General features: G+C 34.1%; 1 protein-coding gene across 3 annotated transcripts in view; it reads right to left on the reverse strand.

The window, feature by feature from the left end:
* Positions 1–24518, reverse strand: part of LOC118193333 (neprilysin-2-like) — a 156784-nt gene that overhangs the window by 41614 nt on the left and 90652 nt on the right. For all 3 annotated transcript variants that reach the window (XM_085814023.1, XM_085814024.1, XM_035364408.2), the window contains 4 exons: positions 23678–23785; positions 17223–17369; positions 8702–8785; positions 4173–4384 (listed from right to left, as the gene is read on the reverse strand). In XM_085814023.1, coding sequence (XP_085670149.1) covers positions 4173–4384; positions 8702–8785; positions 17223–17369; positions 23678–23741 — 507 coding nt within the window. In that variant the 5' untranslated portion in view covers positions 23742–23785. The remainder of the gene's footprint in view (positions 1–4172; positions 4385–8701; positions 8786–17222; positions 17370–23677; positions 23786–24518) is intronic.

Raw genomic sequence — 24518 nt, forward strand, 5'->3', positions numbered from 1 at the left:
ACAAAATAATTAAATTTGTAAGCAGTTTAGGGGTTTACAGAAAGGCGAAATTAGTAGGAACAACAGCCACCCCTGGCAGATAAAACGGCCCTTACCCGGTTAGGCATGGAGTCGGACAGGGCTTGGATGACAAAAACGGGCAACTCATTCCATGCTGCTTCGAGTATCGACGAAGATCAGAATTCGACGTGCAATATGTGGTCATGCATGATCTTGTTGGAATATGGCTTTTGGCAGGCCTCGAAGATAGGGTGCAACCACCGAACGTAAGACGTCAGAAATGTACCGATCTGGCGTTCAAATTACTGTCGATGCGAACCAGAGATGTGCGTGTCGTGTATCCAATGGCTGCCCAAACCATCACACCAGGTGCAGGGCCTCTAAGTCGATATCGAATGCAAGCAGGCGACGTGCGGTCTCCTCAAAGCCTCCAGATACGTATACGGCCATCAGAATACCTCATACAGAACCGGGACTCGTTTGAAAAGATGAAGTTGTGCCACTCCTGTATCCAGTTTTGTTGTTCGGCACACCAGAGTCGCCGTCTCTCTCTATGCTGTGTAGGGTTTATATTTATTTTAACTAACATTTATTTTAAGTTTAAACTATCTTTCCTGTCAAGCCTTACTTTCCCCTGGAATTGCCAATGCCAGAGTATGTAAATTTTAGTAGAACGTGCAAGGATTCAAATTGTCAGCGGAAGTAATCTGAGTTAAATAGAAGGGAAACGAGTTCGAAAGTTTGCTTCACGAGCGTGGAGGTGGCTAGTTAGAAATTGAAGAACCACGCGTTTCGGCCTGTGTGCTTGCCTCGGCAGATTGTTAATCTTTCAACGTAATATTCAGAAGTTTGCTGAATTATCAGCGGTATTTTAGAACGCGGTGAGGTTAGTTACGTTTAGAGAGCCTCGTAGCTAGTCACTTGTTACTATTCTTTTTTTTTTTTTTTTAGTTTCTTATTTTTATTTTACCGCCGGGTCGGCGTAGTTTGTGAGCGTCAAGAGCACGCATTTGTAATTTCTAAAGTTGAATAAATAGGGATTTAAACCCTTCTCAAGACTTTGTCTACTTTCCAGTTCTTAGCAGTCACCACTATTGTTGCGCGCAGGTTGAAAGCGCGCAACATTACAGCTGAATTGTCAAGGGACGCCGAAGTAATGGTCATCGTGCTGATTGTCCACGCTGCTGCAAACGTCGACGCACAGTTCGAGCGGATACTGAACGTGCTGCAAATATGCCTATTTCCTGACTAATGGTCCATGATGTGGTTGTACGCTTTTGCATGGCTGACCTCATAATATATCTGTCTTCGCGGCCGCTATTCATGGAGGACGTTGAGATCCTGCATGTCGTTCAATATGACCCTCAGCAACCCACTGATTTCATATTCGCATGACAGTAATTTTATGTCGACCAGTGCGACGGGCGATACCACGGAACGATAATCCACACTTTCGATAAGCAACGATCCTGCCTCAGTGAATTCCGACACTTGCTGATAAGCATTTCCTTTTGTTATTTGAGGGATAACACGATATTCTGATCAAACGCTGACCTTGCAAAGCTCTTTCCAAATGAGAAATCCATTACACAACTTTTTTTATTTATTTTTTTATTTTTTATGTAGTGCTTTAGATGTCGTTTCTCCCTCCTGCTTCGTCTAAATGCGCTGAAATACTAATCGGTTGCATATCCCAACCTCTTCTTTCTTTCGTATGATTTTGACGCTTGTCAGATTATTCCTTCCTGGTGTTGCCATTTTAATGGCCAGCAGTGTATATATGCTTCTAATAATCAATTTTTTGAAATTATTGTTGTGTAGCTCACATTTTGAATAATTACAAATTAAAATTTTGATTTTTATGAATCACCTAATTATATTAAATTCGCTACACAACATTAATGACTGATAATGTAGGCACTTGATAAAACGCATAACTTTGGAGACGAGGGAAAGTACTTAAGAATTGCCGGAAAAGAAGCATAATGCACACAACATTAATGACTGATAATGTTGTGTAGCTCACATTTTGAATAATTACAAATTAAAATTTTGGTTTTTATGACTCACCTAATTATATTAAATTCGCTACACAACATTTGTTATCAGTCATAATTTTTTTTCTTCTACAGAAAGTTTCCAATCTGCGTCTGTGTGGTTGCGCTAATACATAAGTACCAAGAACACATATGAAATGCTACTTTGCTTGACTGAATCATTGTTAAGAGTATGGCTGCTCGAAAAACATACCAAATTTCTTTCTAGGTTTGGTGTGTATGGTGTATTTAATTATGGCAAAGCACACTAGGACTATCTGCCTAAGGGGAGGAATGCTTTCGTGGAAGACTTTCTAAGGGAAACTGGCTCGCATACACGTTACACATGGGGAAAACCACGAAAACACCCATGCAGCCAGCCCGTTCGCGGGATTCGAACCTCGGACCGAACTACCAGTGTTCAGCGACTTTACCGCTCGGCCGTTGGTGGGCTCTTTCTAGGTTTGGAGATTTCTACTCAGGTTTGGTTGAGATAATGAGATAATATGTAAGTACCAAAAAAAAAAAAACCCTTATGCAGAGTTCCACGAATTTATACTTTCTGCCTTAGGTATTATCTTAAGCCAAGAAGTTTTTTTTTTTTTTTTTTTTTTTTTCCATATTATGCCTGGTTATTTGCGATATAATGTAAGAAGCTTTTTATAAGCGTAAAAGTTTTAGCATTCCGCAGAACATAAAAGTATGTGTTAAAATGAAGGGGTTAAAGGCATCCTACAAATTCTGATATTTTTATGCCGTTGATTCAAACATGTATAAATAATTAGTTATTTAGAATTCTACATATTATGGATATATGGTATTTTTGTAATAAATTTTCCTTCTAATCTTTTTTTTTTTTTTGATTTAGTCAAATGGGTAATTTGCCTAAATCGACTATTAATTTCGTTTTGCATTTTGCAGCTATTCACGATAAGAATTGTTACACTTTTCGAATTATTGCCCCCAAATATTATCGTCCTGTATTATATTTAAAGAAATTAAATAATGTAGAATATGCATGCATGTATATATGTTTGTCGTATTGTGATAAAACAACGGTACCTAGAGCCATCAAAATTTGAATAACGTTATCATCAATAGAATATGGGCGTATGTATAAACCCTAATTTGAACTTGAAGTATGTTTTCGTATCGATTTCGTATTTTGTAATACTTCATCGAATTTTTTATTAACAAACTCAAAGATTTCAAAGCGAGCAATGGCAACACTGTACGAAAAAAAAAAACATTTTAATTTTCAGCGCGCGAGATTGTGTATATTCTAAAGATATGCTCATATTAAAATTATTTTGCGACATTGCTATTTAACTGAATTTTACGGTTTAAGTGTAAAGAACATGATATTTAATAAATAAAGGTTAATTTCACAAAAGATTTAAAAAACGCCCCTTTGGATGTAATTTAAAATTTAAAACCTTTCAGACTTTTTTTTTTAACTGTTTATGTCTTAACTTTGTTTATTAAACACAGCGTTTTCCTCTCTTACGCCACAAAAATTTCAACTCATAAAACATTTAAAAACAATTTGGCTTTAGCATTTCCAATAGAATATTAGAGATCACATACGTATTTTTATATTCCCTATATTATTTATAAAATATCTAGCACGCAGACTTCTAAAATTGTTATCATAAAAAAAGAAAGTGTACAATAATTTTAGTCAAACCAGCCAGTGTAACCTCATAGATATAAAGATGTCTAATTAGAAATATTCAATACTTAGAAATATTGAATATTTTTAATTAGACACTTTATTTTATGGTTTAAGTGCGATGAACATGATATTTAATAAAAAAAAGGTAACACACAAAATGTTAAAAAACGCTCCTTTGGACATAATTTAAAATCTGAAACCCTTCAGATTATTTTTTGTAATAATCATTCTTTTTTCTTGTAATAAATTTCAGTATAATAATGTAAATTTTCTTTACTCATTTACAATTTCATTAATGTTATGCTTTATTATGTCTTGTATACCTAAATGTTTAAAAGCTTGGCAAGTAGTAGTCGTCTTTTACCAGTTTAGAACTATATTTTTTTTTAGTAAAAAGGAAAATTTAGAATGAAATCATGGATATGTTTATCAAGCGCTATATTGCTAGTCCATGCACTTACCTTCATGATGTAATACAAATTGTCTCTAGGATCCTCAATAACAGATAAGCCTAGAAGTAGATTATCACTGGCTCCTGTTTGATGTATTCGAATGCGAGTATCAATCCAGTCGAAGGAGCTGGAATCCCAGTGTTCGCCTTCGAGTACCGGCCAACCACCGAGATCTTTCAGAATATTAATTAGCGGTTCCATGCCTGCTTCCTTAATGCTCTCTATGTGCAAAAACAAAAGTAAATGCCTCTTTTGTAATATAATTGCATTATGAAACATTATTTATTTAGTAATTATTTGATAGTACACTTTAATTAGTGACTTTAAGGAATGTTTAGTAGGTCTATTTAACGAAGCTGTTCAAAACCTTTCAGAACTTCCTGAAAAATACTAAAATAACATGGGAGAAATCACGTGTCTTTACCGGCGTTTTGTTCCCAACTGTTATATAATTATCGCATTTCCGTATAAAAACAGAGATATTTGTAGCAAATGTTTTATCATTGATATCTCTGGCCTGTTTTATAAAGGAGCTCAAAATGATTTACAAGTAATTTGAAGATAAATTAGTGTTATAGGTTAACTAATTGTAAAAATAGTACTTGTATTTTATTTTTGCTCATGTAAATTAATCAGATACATAATATTGTTGTTGACTCGGAATTTTTTAGCATTCTCCGAAACCTTTAGCTTCAGACACTTCCCTCCCTTTACGGCGTGTACTAGCCATTTTTAGGCTTTCGCTACTATTAGGGCCAAAAGCGGCTGTCATTTTATTATGTATGCACCTAATAGGAGGCCACCATCACCTCCTGTAAAAGGACAGACAATTTACATCCATGCTTTCTCTAGGATTCGAGCCCGGGCCCTTTGGTACTTTGGTAAGGCTCCCCTAACCACTATACCGTCTGGGAGGTATTCATCCTTCATTTGACGATTACATCGTTGTTTTAAGCGAAGTTAACAATAAATCTTCTGTTCCATTCACAACATTGTTCATCAAACGATGTAAATAAGATTTCATTAAATGCTGCAGACTCCGTAGCCCCCACCCGTATTTTTTGGAAGGACCAAGCAAATTATTTCTGTAGAAATGAAGAATCGCATTTTACAAGCTTGCTAAAGTTCAGGCAAGAACATCAATTTTTATGAGTGCTTGAGTATGATTACTCAGGACAAAACAGAACTCAGGACAAAAGCAGAATTCATCACACCATTGCGAAACTGTTAAATCTTCCTCATGTTGTAAGAATTCGGAGTCGAAAAAAGTTTTCTTTCATTCTACAGTGGTTTTACTTCTGTGTTTTGAACGGAAACTGAAAGTGAATTCATTGGCCTTAACTTTAGCTCAACTGTTAAGTCTACCTATATCGAAAGATGAATTATAACTATATATTTAAACCTTGATTCATAGAACGATTTGAAATTCGTCTTATGCACGATTGAAGATATTGTCTGAATTATTGGGCTAAAGTTATACATCTGGACACACAACGGATAGGCTTACGTTCGAAATAAAAGATAGTCCTATAGAATTCAAATTTCAGGATAATATAACAGTATTATACATCCATTGTACGTTTACCCTTATTCTGTTTCACTATTTCAGCCAAATTTTAATGCCTTACTTTTTAGCTTGAAAAAAATTACGTTTCTGAAAAAAAAAAAAAAAAAACCTCATGCTTCATTTGTCTCAAAATGCTATACAGTCAATGCAGTTCAACTAAACCACTGGCATTTTTTGGTTCCAATTTCTTTCAGATTGGAACCAATCTCATAGGCTAATACACACTTTAAAGGCTTTGTTGAGGCATTTTCGTATAACTGGGACAGTAGCAAAAAAGAAGTATAAGAATTTTTGGCACATTTTATAGACTGTTCGAAAATATGTAGACACAAGTACACTAAAATTTGAGAACACAGAGGAGATTCCTGGAAAGCTGTACCAGGACACTTTTAAAGCAACAAATGTTTGATTGAGTCAACCATCTGTTGAATTCCACTCAACAAATGGTTGAGTGGAAGGTCAGATTCAGTATCAAATTTTAAAAAGCGCTTGTCAAACAGGGCAGTAAAGATAATGTAAGTACTATTCGATGAAAAAAACTAAAATCGCTATTTTTTCAGAATTTCTGTTCAGATGATATTTACAACTTTGATGAAACCGGCCTCTCTTATCATGCTAAGTAAGACATCGTTCTGTGTTATAATCATACTTCCCTGTTAAGGTATAATAGCAATGAATGTCATTTCCTGCTATGTTGCGTAACTATGTTAGGCAGGCCCGACAACAGCCAAGCAATAAAGTCACGGGAGACTAGTATTTCTGTCCAGGGTTTAGATCTCAACGAACGAATTAGAAATTTCCCACCGGGTCATCGTTTATTTTAAAGGATACTATTGTGTGTATCGCTGCAATCAAATAGAAAGCCTATATTAGGTTTATACACATGAAAATTCCCAGTTTCACTAAAAATGCTAAGCCTTGCAGAAACTGGAGGTTACCGTGCCTAGACTAATGCATGAATGACTTCTCATATATTTTTTTTTAATTGTCTTACGAGATCTGACGTAGAATTGCAATGCAAGGAAAAGAAAATTTTATCGCTTCTCGATAATCTGTTGCACACCTTTATTTAGATATCCAAACGATATATGAGTCTATAATTTCTTCCTCGTAACATCCTCAATGAAATCAATGGACACAGGAGTACTAAGTCATTTAAAGATGTTGCATCGAGGAAAACTACTGGCTAATTACGTACAGAAGCCCATTGATGAAAACCTATTAAAATGATTCATCAGCAAAGAGAAAGACCAGTGAAAAACTTTACATTTTTGCAAGCAATATAGTCGTTAAGAATTGTCGCTGATATTTAGGGAGCTACAAAAAGTAGCACGATATAAAACTGTTCTGTCTTTTTCAGTTTAAAACTCCTTAAATGATTAAGAGTCCCCAGAAATGACCCACCTGGTTTTGTGTCTACTCGTGAAGGGAAAAATTACAGTTGCGATAAGGCATTATTTTATGCAGGAAGATAATGAAGAAAGCCTTACATCTGCACTGAATTTACTTGTTGCTCTTATGGATCTGCTAAATTTCAGAAGGAAAAGATAGACTGTTTTTTGTATTATTGTAGAATTTAAATTTGAAATAATAAATTTATCATGAATGTATTATTTTTATGCACAGTTTATAATAAATATATTTTGTGTGTGTTTTTAATAAAGCAGTAAACTAGTTGACTTATTATTATTTTCCTTAAATAATCATTTATTTTCCTATAAATCACATATTTCATTTTAGAATTTATTATTATTTTGTATATTTGGCTTAGGCACAGAATAGTTCCAAAGTGTTCTGATTAAGCAGCATATATTGCATTTATTATTTTGCTTGCATTTACCAAACCCTGATAGGAGAGGCAATGCCAGATAACAATTCCTTCAATTTACAGAAATCAGGCTGCTGTACAAAATTGTATACAGATCACTGAACTGTTGCTCAGAAATGCATTGAGTAATGGATAATTGTGCTCCAATTTCTTAATTTATAAGTGTTAAACATTTCATTTAAAAATAAAAATGACTTAAATGGGTTTGAGTTGAATAAACTGGATTATGACACCTCATGGCATGCAACGGGAAAGAAAACTTTCGCCGAGCACATAAGAGAAACGGGCTTATATTCACGTTATATATCAAAACGAATCACGAAAATATACAAGCAACGAGATCGCTGTCGAGTTATGAATGTCCACCGCTTTGGCCGCCAGTGAGGCTTAACATTTGTAATAATATAAAATAAAATGTTGTCGGAATTTTGGAAAGCCTTACATATTGCGAAAATCTTTTGTTTTTTACAATAAAAGCTTAATTAATATATTTTTATCCCAAAGGGCTATTAGTCTCAAAACGGAATTTTGAGTCGTTTTACTTATTGCGTTGATGTACGTTGCAAACTGTTGCCACCAAACATTATAACCATGTATTAAATTTAATGAAACTAAATAATGAACAATCTTCATGAGCGCATCAATGCTTCTCGCACAGGGAAAAACTAACGGCACCTACAGCTGTCAAATTTTCAATAACGTACTCCTCCAACCGAACATGGGTACTTGGAATTCCAAGTTTCGAATTTGTTTTATTATCTGTTTCAAATTTTGTGAAATTTTAACAAGTTTCTGATTAACAAATTCAACGATTTCAAAGCAAACAATGACAATACTATACGAAAAAAAATATGTTTACCTCCAGCGCGCGAGACTGTGTATCGGAAATTTTAAAGATGAGCTGTTTTTAAATATTTTGTGATTTTGCTGTTGAATTGAATTTTATGTGGCTTAAGTGTGAAGAATATGATATTAGATAAATAAAGGTAACAAAAACAAACTTTAAAAAACGCCCTTTTGGGTGTAATATAAAATCTGAAAGATTTCAGATTCTTTTTTTTTTAATTTTATATTTTTATAACATGATGCACGAATAGGGAGAATACACCCCCTTTCAAGCATAAAAAATTCTTAAAAACTTACTTTCATCCATGCAGGAGTCGTATATTGCTTTCATCTTATGTACGAAATCAGGCTGCTCACCAGTTAACATATTTTCCAAGACAACTGGAAGTAAAATGGAAGTAGAAACAGTTAATAATTATGCATAACCTACAAATGCTTAAAATATTTATAAATGAATTTATTTGCATTTCATTAAAAGAAATCTCAGAATTATCAATATAAATAAAAGTGCTATAGTAAATGATTTAAAACGAAATCTTTTGAAAATATTATTTAGGAAAAAAACATTCTACAAAGTGAGAAAACGATATATAAGTACATCATTCTTTTATGCCTGTGAAAACTATATTATAGTAATAAGGCGTGATTGACAATTTAAATAAATCTCAACTTTATTAATTAACTTTATTTAACTCCCGTTACATTTATTTAACTCCTATTAACATTTAATAGTAATTTATTGAATACAAGACGTAAAATTGCATTATTTAAACATTTGAAAGCGAAATTTATGCAGGCTTTTAAAAAGCTTATGAAAAGTAACAATTATTACTTCTCTTCAGACAGAGATCGTATGAGCGCAGTTTGGTTGCGTAATTAGGTAACTCGGTGCAAAAAAAGATTGAATTTCTGCTTATCATTTTAGATACTATGACTATCTGTCTAAGGGAATGAATACCTTTGTGCAGAACGTTTAAAGTTACTTCTAATATGAATGTTACACATGTTAAAATTTAGGAAAAAGCGCATACTCTGGTAGCCAAGATTAGAATCTGTCCCAACTACCAGTGTTACGCAGGTCTATTCTATTTAAGGGCTTCTTCAGCACACATTTTTCTAATGTAAAGGTAAGATATTTGTTCACTAAGCTAATCTGGGTTATTTAGATAATAATAACATATAAAAAATGTATTGATTTTCATAAAAGCTATATTTACAGTGAGCTTTACATATATTATATTTACTGCTCATACGAACACTTTTACCAGTGTAGCTGAGTCAGAGGAGGTTAGAAAACATGAAGCAAAATATTACTGGAGAGTAACAGCATAAGTGCAACACAAATTGAAATATGAAGTGAAGGTAGCGGAGATGTCAGATTCATAATTAAAATACATTTTGATGAGGAAGGATGCATTTTGAAGTAAAACGTTAAAAAACAATGCTTGTAACATGTTTGGCTGAAGAATATTGCTTAATAAATTTGTCATATTTAACAATCATAGTTCCCAATATGATCAGTATATTTTAGCATGTTTGCAAGGCTGTATTGACTCAAATTACACATACTGACCAATGCGTTAGGAACCCAAGATCAATATTTCCTTGTGTCACCTTTTGCAAGGTGCATTTGATCTGCCAGTGCATTTAGGTACCTCCTGGTTGTTTGTTTACTCTCGAGGAAGACCAGGGCATCACTTCCATACCAGCAGAACATGCCCCATATCATGACACTCCCACCAGACCCTTGCACAGTGCGAGTAAGGCAAGATGGATTCATGACTTCATGGAGTTTTTCTTCAAATTCTACGTCTTTCCATCAGTGCAAAATAAAGTGTAGAGTGTGATTCATCCGACCACATTACCCGTTTCCAATTTTCAGATGTCCAGTGTGTTCTTTCCCGACACCATTGCAAACAAATTCTTCCATGTCGGGCAGAAATGAGGGTTTTCTCACAGGAACCCGACTAAGCATTCCTATCCTCTGCGCATAGTCCGAGCTGAAAATTGTTGGGAAGAGCCTTGGTTGACGATCTGTGTCAGTTGAAGCTCAGGAGAATATTTGTTCTGTCGTACAATTCGTCGGAAACGACGTCGATCACTCTCTTGGAAAACTGTGTTCGAACCTCAGTTGCGTCTTCTAGAAAAGGACTGTGGTTTCTGATTCCAACTTTTGAAAACCTTTGAAATGGCTGCTTTTGAGAAGCCAGTGAGATTTGCTATCTTCGAAATCGAAGCCACTGTTAAACGGGCACCAAGCACCAACAATACGCCTTTTTTTCAAATGGTGAAAGATCTATGATTTTTCCCATTTTACTTCATTTATCGTAAAAAGCACTCTTACATCTTACTTATACTAGTAGTCAAACCACGTGTAACCCACGTCAGAAAAAAAAAACACATTGCATATTTCATCCCCAGCAAGCGTTCAAATGAAAATCTCAGAAGTTTCTAATTCATTGGCCAGTGTGTGTATTTGGATTCTAGAAATTCAAAATTGCGCTTTTTCGGGTCGCTTGTCTTTCATTTCAGACCAAGTAAACATAAACTCTGTTTCAACTAATTTCATTAATTTTACTGATCTATAAATAAAGAAAAATATACAAAAGTACAGGACATTTTTAGATTATTATGAGGAACGAGTGTATTAGGCCTGCAATTTTCGTTACGTACGCAACCTATAAACTTTAATGAGACATGAATTATTTAGTTTGTATACACCTGTTGTTTTTTATTTATTCCGCAACTTAACACTGTTTCATGCCAGAAGCTTTAATACTATATTTATTTTAATCAATATTCCTTATTCCAATAATCAAGTAAAATGATACGTTTTATTTACGTTTCATTCCTTTGAATTGGCGAATTCGATAAAACTAAATTTTAATTTTTAGATTTTCTTACTGCACTTTTGAGTATGACCAAACTCAAGCATGGGTAGAGTATTATTCCTCATTAAATTCTTTTGCATTCATAAAAACTAAGCTTCATTTCCTCCCTTTTCACAGTATTTAATGCGTTACACCTCCATCTGTGTTTTTGGCTAATGTTAAAATACATTCATCATTATCGACATGAAAAATCCTTTTTACCTCTATCAGATTGCTGCAGTAAAAATGTAATTTCCTTCTAGAAGAGACTGCTAAAAGAAGCCTTTCTGTCTAACTCCATATAATATTCTAAGTTGCAGGAAGAGATATTGCCTCTGTTGCAGAAAGAGATATTAAGCCCAGAACAAATAATAATGTAATTAAAAAAATAAATCAGGAAGCAGGTCTGCCTTCTTTTACACAGAACATGTTGGCAACTGCCGTTGATTCCCCTAGCGCATGCGCGTGATAAGCAAGTTCTCTGCTGCGTAATACTTATACTTAGTTAATAGTTAGTTAGCCAAAGTCAACGGTGAGTATTGCATGTAAGAGAGAAGGGCTAAGCACTGTGTAATATCATGTTTCTACTCTGCTGTTCAACGTCTTCGTAGTTGAAATAAATGTTTGTTATGTACATAGAAGACGTCATTTTATTCTTCATAGGTTATGGGCCCAGATAGCGCTTAACTGTGCAGTGCAACTACCATTGTTAAATTCTTTCGGCAAGCCAAGCTGCGTCGACTGAAATGAAAATGGCGACGACTAATACAGTGTCAATTGAAAAGCTAAACAAGGACAACTTTGATACGTGGAAGTTGCAAATGGAAGCAATACTGATTAAAAATGATCATTGGGACTATGTAACTGGGAAAATTCCGAAACCAGAACCTGGTGATGAAGAATTTGCTAAATGGAAAACTAGTGACCAAAAAGCACGAGCGGATATAATCCTATCCATCTTACCCAGCGAACTTCCACAAGTAAAGAATTGTATAACATCTCACGAACTGTGGCGTAAATTGCATTCTATTTACGAATCGAAGGGACCGGCTAGAAAGGCTACAATTCTAAAAAAATTGCTTTTTACAAAAATGAGTGACTCTAAACAAATGACTGTTCATCTAAATGATTTTTTCATTCTTGTGGACAAACTTAAAGAAATGGAAATAAACATTGCAGATGATTTGCTTACAATATTGCTTTTATATAGCATACCGGACTCTTATGAAAGCTTTCGAATAGCTATCGAATCTCGTGATGAACTGCCTTCTCCAGAAATGCTGAAAATTAAACTGTTGGAAGAAGCTAACGCTCGCAAAAATAAAGATTCAACGTTTTCTGAACCACAACATGCATTCTATTCAAAAGATCGGGAGTATACTCAGCAACCGGTTCCTAAACCGAAACCAGATAAGTCTGCAAACCGAAGACAGTATCCAGTTAACTACAGATGCAACTTCTGCCATATCTATGGGCATAGAGCATCGGAATGTAGGAAGAAAAATAAAGAAACTAAAAGCAAACGCCTCAGTGAAACTGCGATGTCTACAGAAATTCGGAATTCCTTGGAGCGAGAAAAAGCCGTAGCATGCACTAATAGTAATTCTAAAGACATTTTTTGTCTGGATAGTGGTGCAACATCGCTTATGTGTAACAGCAAGGAACTGTTTCAAGAAATTCACGAGGTAGGTGACACTTATGTTAAATTAGCTGCTGATAAAACTGTTAAAGCTATTGGAAAAGGAACTGTTAAATTTAAAGTTCGCATAGGTTCTAAAACTGAAAATATCAAACTAAAAAATGTATTGTGTGTACCTGATTTGAAAAATAATTTAATCTCAGTGTCTAAAGTAACTGAAAATAATCTTTCAGTAATTTTCAAAGAAAAATGTGCTCAAATAATTAATTCTAATAACGAAACAGTAATTTTAGCTAAACGTGAAAATGATCTTTATTTTGTCATGCCAATATTTGAATCTGTATCAATTGCTAAAGAAATAGATCAGTGGCATATAAGATTTGGCCATTTAAATGAAAATGATCTTAAAAAACTTCAAATAAATAACATGGTTAGAGGTCTTTCTTTTTCTCAAAATGACTCTCTTTATACTTGTAAGTAGGTATAGTAAGTAGGTATAGTATTTATAGGTAAGGTATGCATTCAGGGTAAACAAACCGCAACCCATCTTCCCAAAGAATCTGAATATAGAAGTACTGAATTGTTGAATCTAATTCATTCTGATTTGTGTGGTCCCATGAGAACTGAATCAATAGGTGGATCATTTTATTTCGCAACATTTATCGATGATAAATCTCGATATGTTTGTGTTTATTTTCTGAAATCTAAGGATGAGGTTAAAGAGGCTTTCAGAAATTTTAAAGCATCTTTTGAAAATAAACTTAACTCTAAAATCAGAATCCTGCGAAGCGATAACGGGCTAGAATATTTAGGGAAAGACTTTAATAAATTTCTTAATGATGCGGGAATAAAACACGAAATGAGCACTCCTTACACGCCAGCCCAGAATGGCGTCGCCGAAAGATTAAATCGCACTTTGGTTTCAATGGCGCGATGTTTGTTATTGCAATCCAATCTGCCTCAGAAATTCTGGGCCGAAGGCGTCAATACGGCTGCTTACATTCGAAATCGCTGCCCAACGCGAGGTTTAAAACACGAAGTTAAAACACCTTACGAGATGATGTTTGGCAGAGTACCTGCTGTCTCTCACTTCAGAACCTTTGGCCCAAAAGCATTTTCGCTAAATAAAAGGCCAGGAATAGGCAAATTTGATATTCGATCTAAAGAATGTATTTTTATTGGCTATTCTGATGAATCTAAAGCGTATAGACTTTGGGATCCCGAGGAACGTAAAGTGATAATAAGCAGAGACGTAAAATTTATTAATGAGTTTGAAAACTGCATTAGTTATGACTCAGAGCAAGAAATAAATCTGCCTTTCGCTCCGGAGGAAAAAATTATAAATAAAACATGTGAAAAATCATCACCTCTGGACGGTAGCGAGTCGCCACTTGGCTCTGAATCTGAAAAGGAAAGCGGAAGTGATTTAGATAACGAATCAATGCTTCCTATTCTGATTAAAAGGGGGCCTGGTCGACCCAAGAAACTAAAAACAGGTTTGCCAGGAAGGCCTAAAAAGGACTATCGTTATACAGTTGTAAATAAAAATGAACAAACTCAAAATGCTGTTGAGGAAAGCATTAATCCTACGGTGCAAGAAGCATTAAATGGACCATATGCTGAAAATTGGCATAATGCCATGCTGTTAGAATATAACTCGCTTGTTCAAGAAAAGGCTTGGGAATTAGTAAACAGACCTGAAAACAAGAAAGTTATTGGTAGCAAATGGGTTCTTAAAATATAATCACGACGGCACTATCGAAAAATACAAAGCTAGGCTAGTTGCTAAAGGGTGCGCTCAAATCCCTGGTCTCGATTACACTGAAAACTTTTCCCCTGTTGCTAGATTAAGTTCCATAAGAACAGTTTTAGCCTACGCAGTAGAACACAATCTCAAAGGTTACCAATTAGATTTTGTAATGGCCTATGTAAATGGAAATTTAGATGAAGAAATCTACATGGAAATTCCCGAAGGTTTTCGCGGTAAAACTAATTCAGATAAAGTATGTCTTTTAAAGAGATCATTATACGGTCTTAAACAGTCAGGACGTCAGTGGTACAAAAAGTTGGATGAAAAATTGAAATCTATGAAATTTAAATCTCTTAATTCAGATAATTGTGTTTATATTAAAAAGACGCCTAACAGTGAAACTATTATAATCGTTTATGTAGACGATCTTATCGTTTTTACCGATTCTCAGCAAACGTATGAAACAATTCGCGATAGTTTAGCTTCTGCTTTCAAAATGAAAGACTTGGGAAAATTACATTATTGCTTAGGAATAGAATTTTACGAAAATGAGAATTCAATTAAAATTTCCCAAAAGAAATACGTTGATGATATTTTAAATCGGTATAATATGCAAAATGCTAAATCCGTGTCTTCACCTATAGATAACAGCAAAAAATTATCAAAAGAGATTAGTCCTAAAAACGAAAATGAAATCGCTGACATGAAAAATGTTCCATTTAGAAATCTGATCGGATCACTAATGTACCTTTCAGTAGCTACTAGGCCAGATATCACATACGCCGTGAATTTCTTAAGTCAATTTAACAACAATCCGGGAAAAGAACATTGGCATGGTGCGAAAAGAATACTTCGATATCTAAAGGGAACACAAGATCAAGGACTAATTTATACGAAAACAGGAAAACCACTCATCGCCTTTGTGGATGCAGATTGGGCATCAAATGTCGATGATAGAAAATCTTACACCGGTTTTGTATATATATATTAAGTGGTTCAGCTATAACCTGGGAATCACGAAAACAACGCAGTGTAGCTCTATCTTCAACGGAGGCGGAATATATGGCTTTGTCTGAGGCCGCCAAAGAAACCGTCTACCTACGTCGTTTTTTGAAGGAGCTGGGTTACAACATAGAACACCCAACAACAATATACTGCTACAATCAAGGAGCTCAGAAAATTACAAAGAATTCTGTGTTTCACTTCCGTACAAAGCACATAGACATTCGCCATCATTTTGTGCGTGAAGTGTATGAACGCGGTGAATTAGATGTGAAGTACATATCTACCAGTGAAATGGGAGCTGATGTGTTAACCAAACCCCTGACTCCTGTTAAACATCAAAACTGTTGTACAATTGTAGGATTAAATACTGTTTAATATGTATTTTGTTTTACTTTTCAGGAATAGGAGAACCAACGTCGAAAGGGGGTATGTTGGCAACTGCCGTTGATTCCCCTAGCGCATGCGCGTGATAAGCAAGTTCTCTGCTGCGTAATACTTATACTTAGTTAATAGTTAGTTAGCCAAAGTCAACGGTGAGTATTGCATGTAAGAGAGAAGGGCTAAGCGCTGTGTAATATCATGTTTCTACTCTGCTGTTCAACGTCTTCGTAGTTTAAATAAATGTTTGTTATGTACATAGAAGACGTCATTTTATTCTTCAGAACACATACAGTAAAAAAAGAGCTATACATCATTTTTAAAAGCGTTACAATGTATGTGTCATCTTTCAAGGTAAAATTGTAATCTGTTTGTATGGCTTCGTAATTTAGGGCAGATTTCTCATTGGAGACATGTACACGTAATGCATTTTCGAGAAGACTTTACAGATACATTGTGAGTGGTCATGCCCTATTTCGATTGCAACATGAAAGTGTCTAGGATTTTGTTTGATTACCGATGCCTCGTAACTTTTGGGAGAAATGGGAAATGTGCGTCGCTTTTGCATCGGTATTCTGGAAGAGGTGAAAAAATGAATTTATGCATTCGCTAGCGATATTTAGATCTGTTTCCTCGTGCTATTAGTGATTAATTGTCGAGACCTTTAGAATGGCAAAAAACAGTTTGGTTTGATTTAGTTGATTATGGCAAAACACACTAGAGCTATCTGCTTAAGGAAAGGGATGTCTTTATATGTGGCTTTCTATGGGAAACTGGTTCGTATGGACATTACACGTGGGGAAACCCACAAAACGCCCATGTAACCATCCCATGTGCATGGAAATGAAACCAGGTTGGAACTACCGGTTTTCAGTGATTTTACCTCTCGGCCGCTGGTTGGCATTCAGAAGAAGGAATATAGATCCTCTCCAAACATTTCATGATAGAAGAGACTGCAGTGTGCTCATACATTTAAAGCAAGCTTGTCTGTAAACGCAGTTGTTCATATTAGTTTTAATTTTTAAATAAAGTTCATACTGTTTAACAAAACAAAATTATATATCTGTCTATAAATTTCTAGATAACAATTTATGTTTCACATGTTCACCAGTCACGGTTTCTCAAGGTTATCAGTGTCACTTGCAGTGAAATTACTTGACAAGTACATTTCCTCACCTCTCATTCTGCGCTTGCTTTCGTCACCAAGTTCCCGCAGAACAGTGATGTCATGCTTATGTCTACTTATCCAACCACCGCAGGCGAACCGATAGAAATCATCACAAGGTTTCACAGATTCATCTAAATTAGATAGGATGTCGTCAGCTACAAAGAAAGAAAAAATCAATAAAGTGCACGAGGGTGATTTCATTCCTCATTGTTAACGTCTATTTTAAAATAAATTATTAAATTTAATAAATCTGAAATTTTGAGAAATTTGAAAATTTGTAATTTGTTTTCAAAAGCAGAGGTGATTACTCTTAGAAATATGCATACACTTTAAACAGAAATTGGAACGTTTCGATAAAAAAATTTACTTATTACAGAACGTTCAGCATATTCTGAGCAAAAATACTTAAAATTTAATAATTGGAATTTGTATTACATATGATTATTATATAAATATTGATTAATTTCAACTTAAACATTTTAAGTGCATAATAAACTAGAATTATAATTTGTAAATACTCTGGCTTATCAATTTTCCTATGTTACGTGCTGTTTTTTCACTGGATATACAGATGCTGTAGGGTTTCCTTATTTTACATAACAAATTTATTTTAAGTTTGATACCTTTACTGAACTTCTCTACTTCCCCTCACGTTTTCTCTCCAGGATGTAAATTTAAAGTTAAGTGAGTATTTAAATGGGTAATTATCTGAGTTTATTCCCAGCGTATTTTTGCTAGCCAGGGCACGTTTCATTGTTATTTCGCTGTTACGCTAGTAAGCCTCTTGGCCATTCTAAATTTTCATCAAGCCTGTTAGATTTTGAGTCAACCTGTTAGGCGTATTTTAATATGCTAATCCAGCCCTGCACTGTTTTAGATTTTGACTTGAATTATTCTACGTTTCAGTTTCACCACACGTTGACGGTGTCATTGTAAAGCAAGAAGATCGTGCCTTTTTGTTAATTACTTGAACAAAATAAAGGGTTACTTTCCACCCTTCTTCTGTGCTGGTAATTTTGGTTTGTATCTTTTAATAAAACTACAGTTAAAGAACTAAATATCAACTGCTTTAATGCATGACGGTGTCTTACAAGTCTCAGATACATTTAGCAATTGAAACAGATCTGTCTCCGGGCAGGTCAATAGCTACATCTGAATCTAGAGGAGAACAATATTTCACTTACTATTTATTCATTAAAATACACAGTTCATGAAATCTTCATGTAAAAATAAAGCATTAATAATATATATATGATATAACAAAATATGATAGCTGCTTTAAAAAAATTATTGGCGACGTACAAATTAACATTCTAGATTTGGTATCTCCATTTAAATTCATCTGTTCTTCCATATTCCAGATTTGTCTATGTTATGTAACGTTTTAATGCAGATACCTCTTGTCCAATCAAATTAATCGTAAATCAAAACTTTCTCTACCTCCAACTGAAACTAGCGATTCCCTCTCTTCTTCCTCTGAGTTGCAGCGTACTCTTTCGCTTATGCTTTCCTGCTGGCAACACGCTACCTTTCCATGCTGCTGCTTATTTGTCTAAGATGACGTCGTACTTTAAAATGGAACTTATAGTATTCTTATATAATTTAAAAATATGTTGTCTGCAAAAGTATGATTTGATATACGTAAAAAAAAATAAAGATTGTGATTCTTCATGCTCAGTTGTGCTAAATGTGTCATCATGCTTTTCCACTCGGCCCTACCTTCAAGCCACTGCGGTCTTTTCGGCCATCTACGCACTATCGAAAGCTGTTAAAAGTTTCAATGTTTTCATCTACAAATTTGGAATCATTATATATATTTATATGTACAAGGTATACCTTAAATGTTGCTGCAACAAAACTTCTAAAGGAGGTAGGGCACAGCATGAGGATTAAGAAGAATTGTATAAGAACCCATGCCCGGAAATGTCAGGGGTAAGTGGTAGCAGAGGCAGAAGACGGAAAAAGAAACAAGAGTGATTAATTTGAAACATTTATTGAAAATGAATACAAATGGCGTACGACAGCTTGAATGTTACAACAGATGCTCGAAGTTTGCACCATCAGACGCCAAACATGCCTGACACCGACGGACCATTTGAATGCTGCGAGTTATTTGATCTTTCTGTAGCAGGTTTTCTCGATTTGCTTGACGATGTTCACCCAAATTTGAGGCGCAACATGTGATTCCAAAATGATGCGACCCCTGATCATTTTGAACTGGATGTTCGTAGCCATTTGCACAGATCATTCCATAATCCATGGATTGGGCGTGGTGGACCAGTTGCCTTGCCTCCTCGCTCACCGGATTTATCGAGCCTTGATTTCTTTTTGTTCGAAAGTGTCGTGTATCACGATGTTGTTGTGTCTGAAATGGATCTCGTGGCAAGACTCGCCTGCGCATCTGCCACAATGAAATCCCGGTATGTTTGAACATGTACATTTGTATTCATGTCCAATAAATGTTTCAAATTAATCACTAATGTTTCTTTTTCCGTCTTCTGCCTCTTCTACCAGTTACTCCTGACATTTCCGGGCATGGCTTACTATGCAATTCTTAATCCTTATGATGTACCCTATCTTCCCTAGAAGTTTGTCACAACATTTACGGTACACCCTAAATATATTTATGTATATTTATATATAGAGAGAGATATTTACGAAACCAGTAGACAAGAAGAATTATATAGTATTAAACAGAAATAATATATGTATATATATATATATCCGCGTTTCCGAAGCTACTTTGAAAATATGGGACAAATTGTGAAACAGCTACAGTTAGCTGTAGAAAGAATTAAGGTTTGTCCTTTGTTGGCGAAGAAATTAAGTAGAGTTGCGTTGAAGAGAAATAAATTGAGACAATTGTCGAAAACGGTCACAAAAAAAAACTTTGCAGCGATGGTTCGAAATAGGGATTTTTTTAGTTTAATTAAATCTCTGATAGCAGTAAGAAACAGTAGAAAAGAAATAAAGGAACAGAAAAACAAGAGCTGCTAAAGCTCCGGCTGCAAAAGGACTGCAGGAGAAAGCGGTTGGTTAGTCGCAGATTTTTGATCGAGCAAAATTAGATACATTTTTTATAATTACATTGTTACATAAGTTACACATCTGCCTTTTTTCAATATCAAGTTAATGAAATAAACAAGTTATATATATATATATTTGGAAGTATGGGGAAAAAATGGGGATTCGTTCTCAAGATCTGAAATTTGTGTAAAATTGTTTTCAATTTAATTACAGTAACTTTTTCAGATATGTTGGAATTCCAGTGGATAAGTTATTCGCAGTGAGTTTTGAAAGGTCCCCTTTTATCAGCAAATTTAATCCTCCGATGATTAATAATGTTTTAATCGAGAAAGTAAACTTACCTCTGGTTTAAACTGGTTTTATTAAGGCAGCTGGGTAAATTTTCTACTTTCTAGAAATCTATCATTTTCAGTGTAAACAATATTGTCAACGTACGTGAATGTTAGTGTAATTAAATTTATTTTTGATACGATTATCAATATTTTGTAAAATTAAAATTCCTTAATGAAAAGGCAGATACTGCAAATTTGTGTAGAATAATATTCTCCTCATGAGAATTTTGCTAATTATAAAATATTATCATTAAATACAAAACAAGTGAAATATACTTGTTGGAGAACTGTCAGATCCTAGAATGACATGTAATTTTAATCTCAGAGCATGTAATTTTAATTTCTTGGAATTTATAAATATAACATCAAAATGGTTAGTTTTGACCTTTTCCCTGACGATGTAAAACTTCGAAACATTTCTAATACGTTGCAATTTTTTAATTAATTTCGCTTTTTAGCTATGATTTTTGGCCAGTTTTGGGCTCCGCGTTTTCAAAAAACTTTATAATAAGGCACCACGCTACAACTTCATTTTTTTTTCAAAATTTTTTGGTTTTATCTTTTTATTATATTTTGTATGTATTTAAATTATTACAAATTCTTTCTTGTTATTTGGAAGTAGCAGATTTATTTATGTAATTTATATTTACCTATCTATCAATATCTATATCTATCTATATCTATATCTATATATATAAGTGTCCTGGAGGGCCAGTCCACCCTCGGATGGCCGAAAGAAAATTTTTGTGGGGATTTTAAACGATGAACAAATTAATTAACGAAAGACATTTTAATTAGACAAACGATTATTACATAAATTTAACATTTAAGAGAATTAAACAAGTAATGATTCGTCAAAGTTCTTTTTGAACAGAAGCAGCGTCTCTGCTTCCACGTCAATCGTCTATCATCTCAAAACGGTAATTCCCCTAATTTTTGCTTGGCGCCTTCGCAGCTCGTAGAGAGAATGACGTCACGGCATCTGGTTTTCATCACAGCTCCAAGCGATCGGCACTACATATATATATATTGAAAAGAAAAGGAAAGTTAAAAATTTAAAAAAAAGTTTTAAAGTACATTTGATGCAGCTAATTCCTAAGTTGACATGTAATACCTTGGTGTTATTTACATGTTATAACTTGGTGTTACATATCAACTTTCATTTGCATTCAATATACTTTATTGCTTTAGCCAATTTTTAACTTTCCTTTTCTTTTCAACCTGTTTTAAAATTAGCAGCTCAACGCACAATTTTTGACCAAATAGGTTTCGCAACTTTTTTTAATTTACTACTTTCTACTTATATATATATATTATTAGAAGTAAGTGAGTGAGTGAGATTTTTTTGCGCAAAACCAAAAATGATTATTATGCGCCAAGCGCGAGTATTAGAAGTAAGAGGAGCGTTTAATAGCTTATACTAAAAAGTACATTTGACTCTATAGTTCCTTAGCAAAAATGTAAAATCATTCAATAACTAGAAACAATAATAAAGTAGTAAAAGCAATCTCGGGAAACCTAAATATTAAAATTACAACTGAGATGATTTGAAAATCAAAAAGGGGTGAGAAAAAATTAATAAACTTTAACTCACAAATAATTTTAAAAGGACTTTCGTAGAATTTAAACATATCACAAAAATACATGATATGTACAAAAAATAGCAACAAATGGTAAATAGCTTAATTCGAGGCTTGAGTTCAATTCGATTCGAGGTTTTATCTCAATTCGAGGATTTATCTATACAATGCACTCAATTCGAGGCTGTATCTCTCTCTCTCTATATATATATATATATATATATGTATCTGTATCTATCTATCTATTTATCTATATATAGAGAGAGAGATAGCAAAATGAAAAAAAAGTACCTTTAAAATTCATCACATAGCCAATTCGAATAAGTCATATGCTTTAAAAAAAATAATAATTACATTTAAATGAAGTCCAAAAAGGAGCGGGTTTTTTTAACGTTTTGTGTGCTACTTTTATTTATTAAATATCATGTTTGCACTTAAACCGTAAAATTCAGTTAAGTAGCAATGCCGAAAAATAATTTTAAAATGACCCTATCTTTAGGATTTCCGATACACAGCTCCGCGCGCTGGAGATAAAAAGTTTTTTTTTTTCCACCGTAGAGTGTTACCATTGCTCGCTTTTAAATCGCTGAGTTTCTTACTCAAAAATTTGTTAAAGTTTAACAAAATATTAAATCGATAATGAAACAAATTCCACATTTCAAATTTGGTCTTCTACATGCTTATATTCGAGGGAGGATTACGTCATTCAAAATTCGATGGCTGTATGTACCGTTGTTTTATCACAATGCGAGAAATATACATACATTTAACGCAGATTTTTCGTTATTTAATTTCTTCAAACATAATGCAGGACTCTCACATTTGGTGGCAACAGTTTGAAAAGTGAAACGGACATTTATGGTGAGTCAACGCAAAATTGCAAAACGAAAACAATAGTCCTTCATGGACAAAGCCCCTTTGGACTAAAAACTAGAAGCACAGCTGTTAATTGTAAGAAGTGGGGAAGAGGAAAATATGCCAAAACCCAAAATTAAAGAAATATAAAACTTACATCTTTCGCGGCATCGTCTTTAGTGGTTAGTGCGATGAAATAAATAAAGAGATAAAACAGCTTGTTTCTGAATAGCCAACGATACAAAGTAAAGTTTATCCCAGCACTAGAAATAATCTGTGATTTTAATCAGATCACTGATAAAGGCATACATTACATTTATTGTTTCTCTAATAAGACTACTTTCAAATTTTATATTTTAATTTTTGTCTTTGCGGATTCAGAGACAAAAGTTCTACTTCTTTATGTTTTTCTTTGCAATGCTTCTTGCGTTTTTAGAGCCATTGCTATGTTCTTACTGATAAGTAACTAATATCTTAGTAATACTTAAAGCTCTGTCTTAGTAATTCTTTCTAAGATAGAGCTTTGGTCCAGGAACACAAAGCTGGTGGCCGATGGCCACCTGAGTACATGAACTTCACAAAAAATGAGCAAGTGCTGTATCAAGAACGAAACAAAGGCGATAGGATTGTTTTTACAATAACGACTGGTAAAAAATGTTAGATGTTTACCTTCTTTCTCGCCTAAGGATGCCAAACAAAGATCACTGCCAGAAATGACGCTGAGCGGAGACATTGAGAGATTTCTGGTCTTTGGGACATATAAATTTATGCTGTGATCTGAAAAAAAAGGTCGTACATCTTAGAATTATCAAAGCTTCGTTTATTAATGCACAAAATATCCCATGAAACCTCCCTAAGACGATAATTTCAGTGTTCCAAATTATTTTTTGGAGTGGTCATTTGAGAGAACATTTTAATGAAAATTTTCAGTACAATTATTTAGTTATGTGTTTAGAAATATTGGCGAATTTCAAAAAACGTCATCCTAGGGAGATGGTCATTATTAGAGGCTTTATTGCATACAGATATATGGCTATTTTTCAACTGGCTTGACACTTACGTAATAAAAGCTCCAACAAACAGCTTTTTAAAATTGTTCTGGACTTATTAAGGCTCGGTTTCGATTATTCTGCAGTTATTATTCGTGCTTTTAAAAGCCTTTCTAAACACAGTGAAAAGTGTTTGAGGGAACACAATTGCATTGTGGTTGTAAATAATATACAAAAAACAAACTACTTCACTAGGAAAGAGGAACTTGAGAGTTCCATTGTTTTATTTCTAGTTTTCACATTGGAGCTTTTCGTTAAAAACAAGACTTTTGATTTTACGTTTTACGTGGTTCCAAGCTTGATTTATAATATGGAGGCTGATGAAGTATTTTTCGTTTGATTTGAGAATATAATTATTTTAATTTAATTTAATCTACTTTTAAATTAATTGATTTTAAACCACTTTTATGGGTTTCGTAACTAAATTCAAGATTCAAAACGTGCGCCTATAACGCTAATGT

The sequence above is a fragment of the Stegodyphus dumicola genome, chromosome 3 (genome assembly GCF_044657685.1).
Source record: "Stegodyphus dumicola isolate Sdum_Otavi_A_Nest chromosome 3, ASM4465768v1".
Taxonomy (NCBI): domain Eukaryota; kingdom Metazoa; phylum Arthropoda; class Arachnida; order Araneae; family Eresidae; genus Stegodyphus; species Stegodyphus dumicola.